The sequence below is a fragment of the Triticum aestivum genome, chromosome 5A, assembly GCF_018294505.1.
Source record: "Triticum aestivum cultivar Chinese Spring chromosome 5A, IWGSC CS RefSeq v2.1, whole genome shotgun sequence".
NCBI lineage: Eukaryota > Viridiplantae > Streptophyta > Magnoliopsida > Poales > Poaceae > Triticum > Triticum aestivum.
Window position 1 is genome coordinate 660,936,159 of NC_057806.1, and position 12,988 is coordinate 660,949,146.

General features: G+C 44.2%; 1 protein-coding gene across 2 annotated transcripts; it reads right to left on the reverse strand.

Moving 5' to 3' along the window:
* Positions 1-2,964: 2,964 nt before the first annotated feature.
* Positions 2,965-7,435, reverse strand: LOC123108266 (anthocyanin regulatory R-S protein-like). 2 transcript variants are annotated; one of them, XM_044530089.1, is made up of 9 exons: positions 7,248-7,429; positions 6,988-7,156; positions 6,573-6,833; positions 6,021-6,117; positions 5,913-5,927; positions 5,731-5,787; positions 4,027-4,668; positions 3,525-3,947; positions 2,965-3,439 (listed from the first exon to the last, which is right to left on the reverse strand). In XM_044530089.1, the coding sequence occupies exons 2-9, from the start codon at positions 7,128-7,130 to the stop codon at positions 3,365-3,367; spliced, it is 1,713 nt and encodes a 570-aa protein (XP_044386024.1). In that variant the 5' UTR covers positions 7,131-7,156; positions 7,248-7,429; the 3' UTR covers positions 2,965-3,364. The 2 variants fall into 2 exon arrangements, with proteins under 2 accessions (XP_044386024.1, XP_044386023.1); XM_044530088.1 differs by having other exon boundaries at positions 5,913-6,117; positions 7,248-7,435.
* Positions 7,436-12,988: the final 5,553 nt, after the last annotated feature.

Consider the following 12,988-nt stretch of genomic DNA (forward strand, 5'->3'; position numbering starts at 1 on the left):
TATTCATCCCTAATATGAATTTTGAAGGAAGATGTAAGGGCATAATGCTGACGGCTTGAGCAACAACTTGAATACTGTTCCCAACACACATCTGCACCTCATTCATTGTCAGTCTTCGCGACTTGTATAGTATATAGCATTCAGCCCTACGATCATATCGAAGGTGCTAAAATTCTCAAAACTTTCTCCAGCTCTGGGTCAATACAAGTAAGAATTATACATTGTACCATGGTAACATCATGAATATCGGCCTAATCCACATTTCTGTCATCCTCCGTGGCTTCAGTGCCCGAAGCTTCTGGAAGATCTACTTCTAGACTATAATCTTTCTGAGCGCTGCTAAGGACAATTCTTGGGCTACAGTCTCAGTATGCATAGTTACTGCTAGATACAATTAACTTCTCTTTCTCAAGCATCCGAACTAAGTTAAAGGTGGTGTTGTGCGCCATCTTATCTAAATGAAACATGCAAATTCACTTGGACATTATTCATAATTAATTACACTTTAATTAGCAATTTAATTTTAGAGTGTGCTTCCACTAAAAGCAACACTCCTCATAATTGATTTTAAGTGATTCAAAACTTGTGGCTCAATTCTTTGTCATGATGTTATATCGCTCATGACGAAGAATTAGACCAGTGGGCCAACTTATCGATCACATCTCATGTGACACTTCTTCATCTTTTGATGGACAAGTTCTGAACTCAAGACCATCTTGTGTGCTCATTAAGACAAGCAAGTGCCTTATTGCGCAAACCGTCGGCACCCACTTCATACACAAGAAGTCTATCGTACCCGTGTTACATGGCACATGTCAAAAGGACATATATTCCAGACGGTGCTACACTTGGGAGGACACTAACTACTTGATATTTCTGTGTGAGGGATCCCCGTATAAAACATGACTATCACATATCAAGCATGGTGCATAAAAGGGATTAAAATCATATACAATTCAAAATACATGTGATGTGGCAACCGTTTTTGCTGCTATGGCATCAATTTCTAAAACTCTATCGTGGTAGCAGAAAACGTTGCCATGGCAACCCTTTTGTTGTCTAGCAGAACCTTTCTGCCAGCGCCTGTTTTTCATCTTTTCTTCACGGGGCACTCCTTCTACACATAAGGTTTTTTTTTTGCATCAAGGTCCATCGCTGCGAAAATTGTCACCACCATGTACTTGCACTATAATTGTTGCTATCTCCATCATGTCGTACAATCATATGGCTCCCACCATCATGTCGTACAATCAATTATGCAAGATTATATTCCTTTTTTACTTCTCATTAACCCTCATCATTATTCTCCTTTCCGCCTATACTCACGCTCACATATTAAACGGGTGTTATGTGGATAATGCAGAAAGATTGTGTGATTGTTGTGACTTGGTCGGCCTAGGGTTGGTTTATGATATGATTGCCATTAGATAACGAGAAAGATATTAGTAATGTTGAGTTCCCAATATAATATTGACATTCTTTCTGAACCTTTGGTAACTAGAGTGTTAATTTTAAAGCCTTGCTTCAGGAAAAGTAAGGGCATGTTTATGTTTATGTCCTAATGTTTCATGATTGCTATCAACTATAAATTATATACAATACTATAAACTATATACAATTGTTGAGCACCGCTATTCTAATGGGTTAACATACTATGAGACTCCATCACATAACCGTGTTCATGTTGAGGTAGGATTCACAATCGAAACTTATTTGTTTATCATCTAACTAGTCAAGGACAAGCAGGGACCAACCTTGGGGTGTTGATACGTCTCAAATATATCTATAACTTTTGCTATGATCATTCTAATTTTATATCATTATTGCATAATTTTGGCATGCTTCTAAAGAATATACTATACTAATCTATTAAACCATTGCCTAGTGCTAGTTATTTTCTACATGTTTTTAATTTTCATAAAACATTATTTCATGGATAGAAAAAATAAGACAAAATACTTCACGAAGTTTTGGATCAAGATGAAGCCAAAGCCCACAAGATCTAGAAGGGAAGGACCTTGTGAGCCCCACACAGCCCTGACTCGTGGCATATGGCTAGGGTGCGAGGTGGAGGCCCGTGGGTCCCACAGAGTGACTCTCCACTGCCTCTTTCTTTATCTCCATTTGTAATGCTTCAAAACCCCTATTTTTATTTATCAAGGACTTTTTTATACCGCCGTGACCTCCTTTTCTGTGACATTCCAACGTGGAGGACTTATTCGGTACTCCGCCAGACGGGGGAATCGTCGCCAGAGGTATGTTCATCAACCTTGCTTCCACCATGTCCATGTGTGAGTAGTCCTTCTTGGACTATGCATCCATAACAGTAGCTCGATGACATCTTCTCTCTCATGTTCTTCTATACAAAGATCACTTGAGCTACCTAACATGATTGTGATCCATCTTATGTAACTATTGGTGTATTTGTTGTGGTGTGATGTACTGTTACTTTATGATCATATCTATATATGATTTATAATGAATTCTTATGAGTGCTTTGTTGCATGTTTTATGGACACATATACTATCTAATTTACTAATCTAGCACCAGTCATGTTTAGATGAATTATGTCCAAGAGGGGCTTGCATATGTTAGTTGGGTTTAACCTTGCAACTAATCTACCCCACTGCCGAAAGTAGAAAAGGTCTTAGGATATAAAGATAGTTTCTCAGTTGTCTCGGTGATGAGCTAGAGGTAAAGAGAATAAATTCACTATAGTATCTCAGTTTGCTTTAATGAAAATGCTCTGGTTTACTTAATACTTGGATATGCATGATGGATAGTTGTCTCGGTGGAGTTTTAGATATAGATGTAATTGGATAAGAGTCTACGATACAAGGACGGAATGTCTGTCTGCAATAATTCCATATATAATCAATTACAAAAACTTCAATTTAATTGCACAATTGTAACTTGTTCACAACACCTATGCTATGTTTTCTAGAGAGATGCCACTACTGAAGTTATGGATCCCGGTCCTTTATTCCTCATAATCATAACCTCGATCAAACTCTTTTTTTTGTTTTTTTTGTTTTTACAATCTGAACCATTTTGTTTACTTTCTTTCAATCATCAATTCCAACCACACTATTTGTTAATCCTTGTAACTGGCAAGGCTAGTGAGACTCACAATCTCACTTTCTAAGTTTTGGACCAAGAAGAAGTTATCTAATTGTGTGTAGGTGACGTTCATGGACTGTAGACAAGTGCTCCATCAGATTGATAAGATTGGTTCTTCACTATAAGAAATACTTGTACCGCAAACCCTTGCCCTTCAAGGACCAACAACTGTGTCCACATGGCATAAAGATTAGCTGGGAATATAAGTACCAATGTCAGGTCATGTTGTTGATATTAATTATTTCAGCGGATGCATATAGCTTTCTGAAGCGCTTCAGTGATCATCCCAGGTGCAATGGCAGCAGAACCTACTGCAAGCTGCAATAATCCAACAATGATTGGTAAATAAAACAATAACATGGAGCCTTAATTAACACTGCATTATCTATATTATCGGACCAACCTTAGAAGTTGGTGCGATCGAGGCCTGCTGAGTAGCTCGTATCTTGAGATCAAGAAGACCTTCCGGTGTGGATGCATGCACAGAGACGATGTCCAGGCGGAGGCTCTTGATAGCGTCGAACACCCGTGTCATCAACAACTCCTTCCATCGGCACTGCACCTCCAAGAGCACCTCCTTGTCCATCACGGTCACATTAACAATGTTGCTTGGGCAATCATTGTCCTCCCTCTCCATCTCTAGCACCTTCCTCTTTGATCCAGTTGATAGCTTGATCTTCTTCCCGCCGACAACCTCATGGAGCCCCCGTCCCATTGCTTCATTTGGGTGCGATGACGGTGCCCTGCTAGTTTCTAGCTCTTCTACCCTTTGTTCTAGCTCTCTGAGATAGGTTATAGTTTCAGCTAGGATGGATGCTTTGTCCATCTGGAAACCAGAAAAAATAAAGCTATGAAAAACAATGTATGTAATTTGCTAACAAGAAATGGGTGTTAGATATTACTACCTTGTTAATGGACGGGACCATTGACTTGAGAACTAGGAACATATCATTGAGCTTCTCTCGGCGCCTCCTTTCCGACAGGACATGCGTCTTGATGTTACTTTCTTGAGGTCTCGCTGTCCATGCACCGCCGGATATAGCTTTCTTCAACAACTTTTGTGACTCCCCGGTGACCCGCGCAACCACGTCTTCACAGTCAGATGACCTCTTCCACACCGTAAAGCAGGATGGACGGGAGCCTTTAACAAAGCTACTTAAAGTGATGATGGCATCATCAATGCTCCGTGCGTCCATGTCTGGTGCCATTTCCAAGGAAGACGTGTACTCAAATGACCTTTCCATGACCCAGTTGTCCTCAAGAGAACGCACATCCAACTCCTCGATGAGGCCATAGAACTCATCCACCTCCTCGGTGACATGATCAAGGTTGACGTCGGACATGCACTCGACCTCCCCAAGCTCAGAGATCATCCCCTTGGCGACATTGTGATCAAGGTCTTCTAACACGACGATGTCTACCTCCCCGTTCCCTGCTTCGTCTGTTGATGGATTGGAGCTTGGCAGCTCAGACTCCGAGCATGCCAAAAAGGGTAGCTCCCATAAAGATGTGCCAATCTGGTTCACCTTGTTCGGATCCTCCAATACCTAGCAAATCCATTGATATATCTTTGTTAGTAGCACTTCATTAATGTGGATAAAGGGGGGAATTGTGTCCTACAATTGACGAGGTAGCTTTCTTAACCTTGTGCACAAAACACATAAATATTTTTTACACCGGTCATGACATGAAAAAAATGAACCTTAATAATACTCTACAAAGTAAAGTACCTGTGAAGGATAATTGTTGACAAGTGTCATGATATTTCAGAATAACATGTATCTCATATGCATGGGGAAAAACATGTACTCCCTAGAGTAGTGATCTAAACGGTCTTATATTTGTTTGCAGAGGAAGTAGTATGTTATAGGCAGGTGTTGATTTGTGTTTGCTGACGGGTAAAAACATCAATGTGCTTGATATATGGTAGTAAGATATATTGCATACGAGCTTTCAAACATCATCCACTTGAGGTATCATCATTGACAGGTGAAGTGAGTCACATACCTGTGATGACCCTGTCGCTCCTACAAAGCTAACAACAACCCTTCATTCGAGCCTAGTGTCCCGTCATATTCTAGTCTCAAACTGACACCCACATTGATGGAATCATCCAGATTTAGATAGTGTAATTTTTGACCCTCAACTAATCGTGTCATGTGCAAAATATATTTTTATATAGAGCAAGGCTACACTTACGAAGGAGTCTACATAAGTCTTGCGTGATTATGCAGATGGCAAATTGTGATTGGAGATGGAGGAAGAAGGAGCCCCCCCCCCCCCCACCTGAAATTCAGAGGAGGGGGGGGGGGACACGTTCTTAGCTGTTAGTAGATGTAGGATTTTGGGTTTATATAATACTATTTAATATTAATACTGTTAATGTTTTTCTCTATAAACTTGATTATAAAAAATTGATTTTGAAAGAAAAAACTATACAAGCTAATTTGGGAGGGGTGGGGAGTACTGGAAATTGAAACCGTCACTAATAAAAAAGTTTGCGTGCACCCGTCGGCAAAACTAAAGGAAATAATATGTTGATAGTTACTCAAAAAATAAAGTGAAAATATTCACACACAAAACTTAAAGCAGAAATGAAATGCCCTCACCAAATCCAATGTCCCGAGCTTGAGCACGCCACCCATGAAGGGAATGCAAACAACTGTCTGAAAAATGTGATCCAGCTGGAGATCAGAGATCTAGAAGGCACACACGTACTTAAGAAAAATGTATGACAGATGCATATATGGCGATCGAAGCATGTGAAGTAATAAAGAGGTAATGTGCTGACCTGAATAGGCGCGGTCTGATTTAACCGTCCGGTAGCGTGGACAAGCATCATGATGTTAGTTAACGGCCGAAAGATGTATACATAGCTTGAGATAAATATGTACGATACCTTTGCTAAGAGAGCGCGCTGGAAAGTTTTGGTGTCTGCGTATTGAGCGTTGTATAACCAAACATGTTGATTGCTCGCAAAGCTCTTGCCTGGCAACCTGAATGTAACTAAGTAAGTGCTCCCTCCGTTTCTAAATATAAGTCTTTTTACAGATTCCAATACGAACTACATGCGAAGCAAAATAAGTGACCTCTAAAATATGCCTATATACACAGTATATATTCCATATTGAAACATTTTCACTCTACAGTCAAAAGAAGTACAAGAGACTAGCTTGACTTGTTTAGAGTAATGTTTCGTCGGTTTTTCTTCCTGTTCTAGGCGGGTCCAAAATTTACAGCATGTCGGAGTAAAAGGAAGTTGTATCGTCGTGTTTTTATGTAGTTTCGTCAGGTTTCTTTTTAGTCTTATTAAGAGTGTACCGTAATGTTTCACCATGTATCTGCAAAACTGAATGCACGCATCTCCAATACAATTAAACTAGCTAGGGCGCGCGTATAGTAGAAAAAACTTTTCTCTTGTGCATATAGGAGTAGTTGCATACGTACGTACCCTTGACCAGGCCGGAAGGCATAAGTCATGCTTAGCGTGTAGTACCACTCGGCTTCCCCGAGATCCTCCGGCGACAGCGAGGCGGCGGGACGCTTGGCACGGTGGTCCGCCTTGCCGGACAAGAGCGACTGGTAGAGCTCCCTCAGTTGCTCGCTTCTCTGCAGGACGAGGTCGTCGGCGGTAAGCTCCGTCGTGGTGGAGCTAATGATCTTCCTAGTCTTTACCTCGCCGTTATAGAACCCGTTCTTCCATGTCAGAACTCTACAAAAACAAACCGACAGGTTTCGGACATGAAAAGTAGGAACTTTTCGAATTTGCTTCACGCAAGAAAGTACAAACTTGTGACCAGCTATGTATACATGAATGTACTCTGTATGGATGTGTATAAATAGGTACTATGTAGCTGGTTTATTACCCAGGTGGGCGCAGGCCGGTGGACATGGACCAGAAAATGGCGTAAGTCCAGTTGATGCTCCTCACAGCAGCGGCGAGCTGGTAGCTCAACTGCTTCCCTGACGGCGGTTCCTGCTGGCCGGGAGCAGCAGCCGATAGCGCCATTGATTACCACACTAGCTAGCTGTTTCCTGCATATGCATTGCATGCGCAGGCGAGCAAACAAAGTAAGGTAGCCTTCCAACTGAAACAGAATTACTAAGGACAACTTCTAATGCTTACTTGAGCTCTTGGTGTGTGTGCATGCAGACTGCAGAGCAAGAAGAGCCGTACGTTTGTGCTCCCGTTAGAGAGGAAGATATGGATCTGCTATATACGAAAACAGGCCAAGAATCCAAGGCAAGTTATATAGAATCTCGGAGCAGCGGGGCAATGACAGAGACACGGACAGCAGAGCACTCCTGGTTACGCCAACACCTAGCAACATACTCTTCCGGCAAAAAAAGAAAAAAGAAGAAGAAAAAAAAGCTACAACATACTCCATTTAAGGCATTTTATCAAAAACACAAAAATACCATGTTTAGTAAGCCGCGGCGGTGAGAAAACCGTAGCCACAGGGGATGGTCCATATTAGCCCCAGCCCCAGCCCCAGCCCCAGCTAGCACATCTTGTTTCCACTGTAAACTCTTCCCCTTTGTCTCTAAGCGCATAGCAACACATGTGATAAGTCCTCGATCATGCATGTCATTGTTAGATTATACATACCACTGATTTCAGCACAGCATGGAGCATGCATGAGCAGCCAAACGTGCCCAAATATAATTGCGAGGCCGTAGAAGCTAGCAAAGGAAATCAAAGATGAAAACTACAGATTTGTGCGTATGAGCAACACATTTGCATCGATGATAAGTGCTGGTATGGTGAGTCATAGAAATGAGTGGGTGGTGGGAGCAAAGGACAAAGGGAGCCTTGTAGCGCCCGGGACCTCTCCGCGTCACGCCCGTCAGCTAGCGCCTTTGCTCTCGCCAGATATGAGATATGATTTGCTCTCCACAGAAACCAACGGAAAGCCTTGCTGTCAACAACAGGAATGGCTTTTTTTTTACGACGTACGCCACCAGGTGAGAATCGCCATGCACAGGACATGGAGTGTGTACAGGTTATTTGTAGGCGGAAGTCACATGTTGACCGGTAAGATACACATGTAAAATAAATAAATATTTTTTACGGTACATCATACTACCCTTAAGATCAAGTAGTATTACCCTTAAGATCAAGTAGTATTAAATCATCGTAGCCGTTTATTAGATGGGTAGTTTTGTCATTTTCTAGGTTATTTGTAGCATCCCTCGTCATGACCAAACTCGCCGGACCACGACGTTGCCGTCGTCGGTCATGTGCGGCATCCGTCTATACAGTACGGTAGGACTCGTCCGTTATTTACTCCCTGCGTGCTCGCTCATTTGGCGTGGCCACCGTTGCCCGTCCTCTTCATTGCGGTCGCCGGTCGGGGTGCCGGCCGGCTGCCGCCACCGTTATCCATCTGTCCAGTGTTCCAACGATATTAGATTGGCATTGTGTGCGTGCAGCCACTGGTTTGTGTGTACGACACGTGATCGCCGGGAAGCAATCGGCTGCTCATGTATATCGATCAATCAAGGAGGCTAGCTTGGCTAGCTAGCTTTGTACATGGTGACCTCCTCGGCAGAAGGCACCGACCGGCAAGGAATCGCATCTTCACTGTATCTATTGGAAAGTACTCACGGATCGGGCATGCGCCAAAAGTCTTGGAATGGATGAACAGTGTCGACAAGAAAACACAAGCGCGTCTGATCGATTTTGCCTGTACTGATTTGGTATTTGTTTTGTTTGTCTTCCGATTTTACCCCTTAATCAAAAAATACTGCTCATCTTGTTCGGTAGTATTAATCGATCCAGTCCATTGAATGATCGAGAATGGACGGCTCATATTGTTTTGATGTACCGTAAAAGATCTCAAAAAGATACCGGCATATAAACTTACACCCATCCAATGCAGGAGCTGGAGGACGGACGGGGCCTTGTCATCGCCAAAGAAGCAAAGTGGCAGCCGGCGCCGCATCGACTTGCGACCGCACGCTGAGATCAGGCCCTTGTTTTAGATGCTGACCCCTCAAAAACTTTGACATCCACAGGAAACAACGTGGCTAAATATTTGACAGACACTGAGTACCATCTCTAGATTTTCACAAAAATGTATATTACATTGTCTCTTGACTATGCGAGCACGACATCGCTCGCTTCGTCCCTGCCTCTCCCTCTCCCTCAATGTGTGTGTATAACACCCCGGATGTAACTTATCATATTTGTACTTCAACTCTTGCCATTTTCGGCTTTAAGTTATGATATTCCCTCATGGTTGGGTTTTGTCTTTCTTTTGCTTTTTGTCCATACTTTGCATTTCATATTATGTCATCATGTGCATCACATTTGCATACGTGTTCGTCTCATGCATCCGAACATTTTCCCCATTGTCCGTTTTGCGATCTGACCCTCCTACGTCCTCCGGCGCCTCCTTTTGTTTTTTTTTCTTGTGTGGGTGTTAAACTTTCTCGGAATGGACCGAAATTTTTCAAGCGGACTTGGTACACCACCGGTAGACCGCCTGTCAAGTTTCGTGCCATTTGGAGTTCGTTTGATACTCCAACAGTTAACCGGAGAATCGTAAAGGTCTCGTGTGTGTTGCAGCCCAACACCCCTCCAAAGTGCCCCATAACCCATCCTAAACCCCTCCATCCTCTCGGCCATTCGATCACGATCGCGTGGCCGAAAACCGCACTCCATTTGAACTCTCATAGCTCCCTCTACCTATATATTTGTGCTCCTTTTGGATTTTTTCGCGCAATCTAACCCTAGACCTCCCTCTCCCTCCGCGCCGGACACGTCCGGACGGCGCCGGACGCGTCCGCCACCGCGCCCCCTCCACTCGCGCGCCGCCACCTGTCGCCTCCGCCGCCTCCCTCCACCGCGGCCCGCGGGGCCCGGAGCAGGCCCGCGCGAGCCCGCGGGATCGGCCGCCGCAGGCGCATCTGCGCCGCCTCCGCCGACGCGTCGCCGCCTCGCTCCGCTCCGGCGCGCCGCCGACTGCAACTCCGGCCGCCGCCCGCGCCTGCAACTCCGGCCGCCCGCGCCACCTCGCCGGACCGCGCCTCCCGGCCCGCGCCCGAGGCCGCCGCCGTCGTCCACCTCCTCCGCCGCTCAGCTCCGCCCGAGCGCCGGCGAGCTCCGCGCCGGCCACCGCCTTCCTCTACTCCGGCGAAGACCCCGGCCATCCTCGGTTCGCGCGCCAGATCCAGATCCAGATCGGGTCAAACCCTAGGTTGACCCCGTTTTTCCCTAAGTCCCTAACATTTTCAGCTCGTATTCATTGCATCATAACTCTGTCACCGTAGCTCCATTTTGGGCGTGCCTTATATCAAAATGTTCATCTGGATGTCCTTTTCATTTTGTTCCATTGCACCATGCGTTTTTGAGTCAATCTTGATGCCCAAATTGTTGATGCAAGAGTGTTATAAAATGTTAGTTCATGATTCTTATCAGATTATGAGCATTTGTCATTTTTGTCATGATTATTGTGTGCTGCATATGGTCATAAGCTCTACATGTGTTTTGGGCTATGCCATGTCATCTTTACAGAGGTGTGTGACATGTATTTTTGTGATCAATGTGGTGACTAGCACAAGCATGCAAAGTAGCTCTCGTGATATTACTGATTTCAGGGACTTAGAATTTCACTAAGTCATTTTCCTGCTGTTATTTTTATGCCTTGTATTCATATTGCTACAGAGTAATCCATACTTCTTTTGAGTATGTTCAATAAGGATGATTTGGACATATGGTTGTGCTCTATCCATCCATGCCCCTGTTTGCATTTATGGAGTGCCCTAGCATGACTCAATCTTACTCTACTTTTGCTATAAATGTTCCTGGCAGATTATTTACATGTTAATCAATTTAGCCAAGGTTGTTGTAGTTGATCCATGCATGCTATGAGATTGTTCTTGCTTTTCTTGGCTTCATGAACATGTCTTATTGCTGGTAGTATGCTTAGTTTATCATGCAAGGCCTTGTGTTGAGTGCATCAAGCTCGCAAAGAGGCCTTCGTAACTCTGTTTTTGCCATGTCCAGTTTTTCTGCCAAGTCTGAATCTGTTAACGAAACTTGCTATGTTTACATGGGTGCCATCATATTTTCTTTGCCCTTTTGGCTTATGGTCAGTAAGGGAATTTTGTTATATGCTTTGAGTAGATTCATGCCATGCCTTGTATTGCTATGTTCTGTTCCTTTAGCATGTTGTTATCTTGCTCTAAACATTGCTTCCTGATGTTAATTCCTGGCATGTTAGTATTTTTACTAAGTCTGTGATAATGTTATTTTTTGCACTTTTGCCATGCTTGTTTGAACCTGCTCTTGTGTGTTTTAGCTGTAGCTCAGTGTTCATCTTTTGTCAAGCATCTTGAGTAGATCACTTCCATGTGCTTTGTTGCTATGTTGGAGTGCAGTAGCTTAGTTTTTTGTTGCATTCTAGATGGCATCGTGTTGTTAATCGCAGAATTGTGCCATTCTTGTTTTGCTTGCCATTTGCAAACCGTGCATCCGATTCCGGTGATCTTTATATCGATTTCGACCGAAATCAACTCATCTTTCCAGCGGTGCACTTGGTTTGCCAAGTTGAGGCCTGGTTCAATCTTTTCCTTCTGGAGCTCGCATATGCATTGCATATTACATCCCGCATATCATGCCATGTTTTGCATCATGTTGCTTGCGCATTGCACCGTGGTTGATTGTGGTTTCCTTTGCTTGTGTTCTTGCCTTGGGTAGAGCCGGGAGACGAGTTCGTGATCGAGGAACCCGTTGAGTACGCTTACGAGGATCAAGCTTACGTCAACTCGGAGAACTTTGCAGGCAAGATGACCATACCCTCGAAATCACTTCTATCTTTGCTTGCTAGTTGCTCGCTCTTTTGCTAAGCCGCGATACCTACCACTTGCTATATCATGCCTCCCATATTGCCATGTCAAACCTCTAACCCACCTTGTCCTAGCAAACCGTTGTTTGGCTATATTACCGCTTTGCTCAGCCCCTCTTATAGCGTTGCTAGTTGCAGGTGAAGATAGAGTTTGTTCCTTGTTGGAACATGATTATTTTTGGGATATCATTATTATATGTTGTTTACTTTAATGCATCTATATACTTGGTAAATGGTGGAAGGCTCGGCCTTATGCCTGGTGTTTTGTTTCACTCTTGCCGCCCTAGTTTCCATCATACCGGTGTTATGTTCCTTGATTTTGCGTTCCTTACGCGGTGGGTTATAATGGGAACCCCTTGACAGTTCGCCTTGAATAAAACTCCTTCAGTAAGGCCCAACCTTGGTTTTACCATTTGCCACCTAAGCCTTTTTCGCTTGGGTTCCGCGGACTCAAGGGTCATCTTTATTTTAAACCCCCGGGCCAGTGCTCCTCTGAGTGTTGGTCCAACCTGCCAGCCGTCGGTGGCCACCAGGGGCAACTCTTGGTTGGCCTACCAGAAGTTTGGACAATCCGGTGTGCCCTGAGAACGAGATATGTGCAGCTCCTATCGGGATTTGTCGGCACATCCGGGTGACTTTGCTGGTCTTGTTTTGCCATTGTTGAAATGTCTTGTAACCGGGATTCCAAGTTTGATCGGGTCTTCCTGGGAGAAGGAATATCATTCGTTGACCGTGAGAGCTTGTGATGGGCTTGTTGGAGAACGTAGCAGAATTTTAAAATTTTCTACGCATCACCAAGATCAATCTATGGAGTCATCTAGCAACGAGGGAGAGAGGAGCGCATCTACATACCCTTGTAGATCACGAGCGGAAGCGTTCAAGAGAATGGGGTTGATGGAGTCGTACTCGTCGTGATCCAAATCACCGAAGATCCTAGCACCGAACGGACGGCACCTCCGCGTTCAACACACGTACGGAGCGAGGACGTCTCCCACGCCTTGATCCAGCAAGGAGG